This window comes from Sciurus vulgaris (genome assembly GCF_902686455.1).
Source record: "Sciurus vulgaris genome assembly, chromosome: 1".
In the NCBI taxonomy this organism is placed as follows: Eukaryota; Metazoa; Chordata; class Mammalia; order Rodentia; family Sciuridae; genus Sciurus; species Sciurus vulgaris.
Window position 1 is genome coordinate 52,192,016 of NC_136461.1, and position 6,443 is coordinate 52,198,458.

The 6,443-nt window shown below is 43.1% G+C and overlaps 1 protein-coding gene across 1 annotated transcript in view; it reads left to right on the top strand.

Moving 5' to 3' along the window:
* Positions 1-6,032, top strand: part of PGM1 (phosphoglucomutase 1) — a 61,054-nt gene extending 55,022 nt beyond the window's left edge. Inside the window, 2 exon segments of the mRNA XM_079134760.1 lie at positions 1,505-1,639; positions 5,390-6,032. Coding sequence (XP_078990886.1) covers positions 1,505-1,639; positions 5,390-5,479 — 225 coding nt within the window. The 3' untranslated portion in view covers positions 5,480-6,032.
* The last annotated feature ends 411 nt before the right edge of the window (positions 6,033-6,443 follow it).

The following is a 6,443-nucleotide window of genomic DNA, read 5'->3' on the forward strand; positions in this document are numbered from 1 at the left end:
TGCTGACAGAATTATAGGGTTCCCTGATGTGCCAGTACTGGAGCTACAGGCTGCTCAGGCCTTCTCCCAGCCTCTCACAAACACTCAGGGATCAGGGTCCTCTCACCTCTGGGTGTGTTGTCTGTTGTGGTCACAGAATAGAATTCCCTCCGGGAATTTAGAAGCAGAGATAATAAGGAGAGAATGAGGATTCTGTCATAACCTCCTATTTAGCTTTTTCTCAACAGACCCAGAGTTTTGGCCTAGTCCTTTGCAAGGGAGGTTTGGGAAAGTAGCCCCAACTCTACTCTGTATCCAGCAGGGAGGGAGGAGGGGAGCAGAGGCAAGGCAGGAGGCCTCAGCATAGGTGGGCTTGCTCTCTGCACCACGTGAGGAAGGAGGCATCGGCGCCATATTGTAAAATTTGAAAACCTGAGCATTTAGGTGGGAGACTAGGTAGGAGTGAAAGTGTTCTGAAGTAGATGTAGCTGCTGCAATCAAGTGAAAAAAATTCAGAAGCTTCAAGTTGAAACTGTGGGGGAAGGAGATTAACCCTGGTATGTCTCTGGAAAGCAAGACATGGTAAGTGGGAATGAACTATTATCTCCTCCTCACTGACCAACTGGAGACGGTACTGTGTGTTCCATCTGCTGCCTCACTAATGAACACTAGAGAAGGGAGTGGTTAAAACCACATGGGGATTGGTAAGGAGCAGCAGGTGAGGAATAGTGTGTTTCCTTCCAGTCAGTCTCTTGCATTATGCAAAGTCCATCTTTTTGTGGAAGAACTGAGAGACTCATGAGGACTGAAGTATCCTCAGGCAATGATTTGGCCCAGTCTTCTACCCACAGGCTGGGAAATATCTATCTGAAAGTTCCTGACCTTTCACTAAAGTGAGATCATTGAGGACCAGAGGTATTGCCAAGGAGGGAAGGAGAGAGCAGCCAAGAAAATGGCGCACCCCCATGGACCCCACTTTGAGTCAACAGGCGTCAGCAGAAGATTGACTGCTGGATTCTGCTTGATAGGTCTGGAACAGCTGTTCTCTGCACTCTGGAACATGCCTCCTATTCTCTTTCTGAGGCTCTCCACCACTGTTTTGTAAAGCTTCCTACCCCATATATGCCTGGAACTTTTCTGCTCTCGCTTCAGCCCATTCTCTTCATGTTTCCTCCTGAGCTGAGGGTCCAATTTCTGCATCTTGCAGCTTGACTTCTTTATTAAGCTTCAAACAAGAATGTCTGGTTCATAAATCACAGGGAAGCCCTCATGTCACCCAGCATCACCAAGCTTAGGTCTTCCCTCTGACCCTGGAAATACTTCTCCCACTTTAGCTAAGCTCCATCACCTGGATGCTGTGAGCAGGCAGACCCATGAGACCCAGTGGCTGACATTTATCAAGGACCTAATCCTCTAATTGATCAAGCATGAGTGAGATTAGGTCTTCAAATGGACCCCTCATGTTTTCCAGTCTTTAGCCTCCCTTCCAGCATGTGGGGAAACAACCTCTGCTTATCTTCTCCAGGGCTTGCGGCTCATTTTTGCAGACGGTTCTCGCATCATCTTCCGACTAAGTGGCACTGGGAGTGCAGGGGCCACCATTCGACTGTACATCGACAGTTATGAGAAGGATGTCGCCAAAATCAATCAGGACCCCCAGGTAACGCCTAAGCCCTGTGCCCTGAATGGTTCTTTCTGTTGAAGGGAATGATAATGGTTCCACTGAGCCTGTGCCCCCACTTCTCAGTGATACCCCAGGCCCCAGCGTGCATACCTTCCTCCGAGTCTTTTGTTATCACATTCATAGTAGATGATAACAAACATAAAAATACTGATAAACAATTATCTGAGCATTTGCTATCTGCCAAACTCTAAGCCATTATATAAATATACTCATTCAATTCTCAAATGAGGTAGATTCTATTATTGTCCCTACCATAGATAAGGGAACTGAGGCCCAGAAAGGTTAAATACCAAGTAATAGGCTTGCATACCTAACAAGTGGCAGATTCAGGATAACTAATTTTATACCAACACTTCATATGGTGTTCTGCTGTCACTGATCATCTGTCCATTTGCTTGGTGGTTCACCCACTCTGGTGGAACATGCATGGTTTTAGATTCGGTGGGGAATAGGGAGAGGTTGTTTTTTCTTTATGGAAAAGTCTGCCATTGCAGCCTAGTGGGTTGGGTTCCCAGCCATACCCACAATGTCTCCAGGAGTATATCAGAGTAAGAATGGACCACAGGAACCAAGGTTGAGACCAAAATAGCCACCAAAATAGAGGACACATGGGAATGAGTGACATATGAAGGAGAGTTACCCTAAGTGTGTTCCTCACAGCATATCTCTTGACAGATGCTCCCTGGCCAGAGCATCACAGTCACAAAATGTTTAGGAAGTGTGATATCAGCCCTTAGATGGTGATTCACAGCACATGCTGCACCTTAAAGGCTCCTAGAAGCCTTGAAAGATGCCCATTTAAATGGCATTTAATGAAGGACCTGAAGAGTCATTTTTCTATTTCCTATTAAATATTGTTTTTTCTAAGAAGACATAAAAATGGCCAACAGGTATATGATAAGTGCTTAATATCACTAGTCATCAGGGAAGTGGAAATTAAAACCACAGTGAGATATAACCCCTCACCTGTCAGGATGATGGTTGTCCAAAAAACAAAAGATAGTATTGTTAAGCTGTGGAGAAATGGGAACACATTCATAGAGTGTTGTTGGGAATATATTGGTATATCCATTTTGGGAAATAGTATGAAGATTTCTGAATAAGTTAAAAATATATATGGTCCAGCAATCCCTCTTCTGGGTACATATCCAAAGGAACTGAAACCCTTGTCCTGAAGAGAGAGCTGCATGCCCATGTATTGCAACACTGTTCACAGAAGCCAAGATATGGAACCAACCAAAGTGTCCATCAGGAGTTGAATGGATAAAGATGGGTACATATCTCTGTGTAGAGATATACAGATATCTCTGAAAAAATAAGGAAGTCCTGCCATTTGTGTCAATACAAGTGAATGTGAAAACATGCTATAAGTGAAATAAACCAGACACAGAAAGAAAAATGCTACATGATCTCATGTATGTATGGAACCTTAAAAAAAAAAAAAAAAAAAAGTTCAACTCATAGAAACAGAATAGAGAAGTAATTACCAGGGAAGGGTGGGGGGAAATGGGAAGATGTTGGTTAAAAAGGAAAGAATTTCAGTTATTTTAGTTGCAGCAGTTCCCAAGAGCTAATGTACAACATGGTACAACGATATAATACTGCACTGAGTACTTGAAATCTACTCAGAGCACCTGGCACAGTGGCATGCCTATATTCCCAGTGACTTGGGAGGCTGAAACAGGAGGATCACAAGTTCCAGACCATCCTGGGCAACTTAGACCCTGTCTCAAAATTCTAGGAAAGGTTGAGGATATAGCTCAGTGGTACAGCATTTGCCTCTCTTGAGCAAGGCCCTGTGTTCAATCCCCAGAACCATGCCAAAAAAGAAAGAAAAAGAAATTGACTGAGAAAGTAGACCTTTTAGTGCCTCGCTACCACCACCACATCAAAAAAAGGTAACTGTGCAAAGGAGTGGTATGTTAATTAGCTTAACTCTAATACTCAGTTCACTATGCTATATATATAAAAACAGCATGTTTTATACCTTTAATATAAATAATTTGTATAAAAATTTTGAAATAAAATAAATAGTATTTTTTCACGCTTATTTTTCCAAAAAGCCTTTTTCTTCTTTAACCTATTTCAAATTCCATAAAACTCATTAGGAAACTCCTCGCATGGTGGTTCAAGCATAGGTTTTGGAGTTAGGTCTTGTTTTTAAATTCTATTCCTGCCCCTTAAGTGGCTGTATGTCCCTGGATGAGTCATTTCATTTTTATGAGTCTTGGTTTCCTTGTCTACAAAATGGCAGGATAATCATGTCATAGAGTCTTGGGGTTTTAGGGAGAGAATGAGTGCAGAATGCTTAAACTCTAGTGGGAACATGGGATTCCCTTTTGAGGAAGAGCAGTTATTCCAGTTGTTCTTTTTATATTTTTGAGCTTAAAATGTTTTTAAAAATTGCTAAGAAATCATAACATAAAATCCGCCATCTTGACTACTTTTAAGTATACAGTTTAGTAATGTTATGTGTATTTGCCTTATTGTCCAACGGATCTTCAAAACGTTTTCATTCTGCAAAACTGAAACTTGATACCCCTCGTACAATAACTTACCACTCCCCCTCTCCTTAGGCCCTGGCAGCCGCCACTCCACTCAGTGTCTAGGGATTTGATGAGATACTTCATTTAAGTGTTGCAGTTGCTTTTATTACTAAAAGGGGAGGCAAGAGAATACTTCACTTCTGCATGTTTTCCAGCAACCAGACTTCAATTTCCATGTTCCCCAGATCCCTGTTGTGTTCTTGGCATCTCTAAAGCTTAACCCAAGTCTGCATCATACAAGCTTAGGGTAATAGAGCAAGAGGAAAAGAGAAAGGAAACTGTGTTTATTTCTCTTTGTATCCTCAAGATAAAAGCCTGGCTTTGGCAGATGGAAAAGAATGAATGAAAGACAGGTTTCTCTTGAACCAAAGTCTTCAGGAGATGGGATGGCTAGGGAGATCCCGCTGGGGACAGAGATGCCTGCCCTCACTCTGAAACTGCTGTGCCACAACCTCAGCACTGGGTTGGAACTGTCCCAGCCCCAAGTACGGTCCCAGCAGGTGGAAATGTTATTTCCTGTCATTAGACATAAAGAGTGTTGATGGAGACTTTGATGAGAAAACAACAGTTAGTAAAGGTACTTCTGCCACTTGGCCAAACCACTTCACATTTGGGGATCCGTTTCCTTTTCTATAAAATGGCAGTTCTACTCAATAAGTAGTTTTCATTTTTTAATATCAAAAGTATTTATTTAAGCAGCAGAATTTTTTTCCCCTTTAATCAAGAAGTAGACGTTTGTGAGGGGAGGTTGCATTTTGAAAGATCTTTGGGTGCAGTGTGAGAAATAAATCAGAGAATCCAGAAGTCCGTATGGAGGCATCATTGTTTCAGTTAAGAGAGAGAACATTGTTTTAGCAAGAGTTATGGCAGTGCGTGGAGAGAAACAGGTGCCCTCAAGAAATATTTGAGAGGTGAAAGTCACTCCCGCTTGCTCATAGATTAGACAAGGGTAATGTGGAGGGGAAGGTGTCAGGAATGACTTAGTTTGCTTTATCCTGGAGCTAGGTTTTGGGGGAAGGAACATGCATTTGTTTTTAAGCTCACAGAGCCTGAGGAGCCTGGGAAGCTGGTAGTAAGCAGGCAGACCTGTGGCTCTGGAGTTCAGGGGCAAAGCCAGGGCCAGAGCTCCGGATCTGTGTTTAAGTGATGGGAACCGCTCTTCTCTTTGTGTCTCCCGCAGGTCATGTTGGCTCCCCTTATTTCTATTGCTCTGAAGGTGTCCCAGCTCCAGGAGAGAACAGGACGCACTGCACCCACTGTCATCACCTAGGAAGACCGCCAGATGTGGTACGTCCCTCCACCCCAGGACCTAGTCACGTCATCTGATTGAAGAGCATGGACAGAAACAATATGTATCCGCCAGGCTTTTTAGGATTTGATCTCTGCACTTCCTGGTTGTTGATAAGCAGTGCATTGCAAGGCACTGCCCACTGGCATGCCCTCGGGAGCCATGTGGGAGAGGGAAGAGGACCCACGGGCTTATGTCACTTCCTTTTCATGCCCTTCTGCACTGTGCTGTGTGCGTATCTGTCTCCTTAGCATCGGGCACTGTTTACACGACAGTGCAAGGTGGAGGCTGAGTGAGCAGCTTTCATCCTTAGGATGTGCCCACAAAATGACAGCAGAAATTCCTTTCCCTTTGGTGAATCTTTCCCCAGTTTACTGTTTACATGTAATCCAACAACAAGATGCATTTCTGGTGCCTTCTCTCCAATCAGTGTTCCTCCGAGGGAGACGTACTTGTCTATAGATTTCTGACTTGTTTTGCTGCATAGTCCCATTTGCACAGATATTTTGGGATATTAAAGCAGAATAAGCTATTATTGCATGTTGTATTTTTTTTTCTTAACAAAGTGCTTTTTTTGATTTCTGAATGAAGACAGATTTTGTTTTGTTTTCGAGTAGGAGGATATTATAATTTGTTTGATGTCCTGCCAGAAAATAAAATGTTCTCTTTCCTAGGTTGAAAATCCTTAGACTCAGGGACTGTAATTTAAATCTGAGCAGGGTCAACTGGGTTCTGGAATCCTCCCAAGGTCAACAAAGTCAGCTTGGGCGTGGTTAACTGGGAACAAGGGAAAGAAGGTGGTTTTTTCAGGAGATCTTACATAGCAAAGCAACAATGTGCCTTGTAATACTCAGATGCCACATACCTGTTTAAGAGACAGAGGGAGAACTCTCAGAATTCAAGAGCAGGATTATGGTCACTTGACTGGAAATCTTGAGCCCACTGG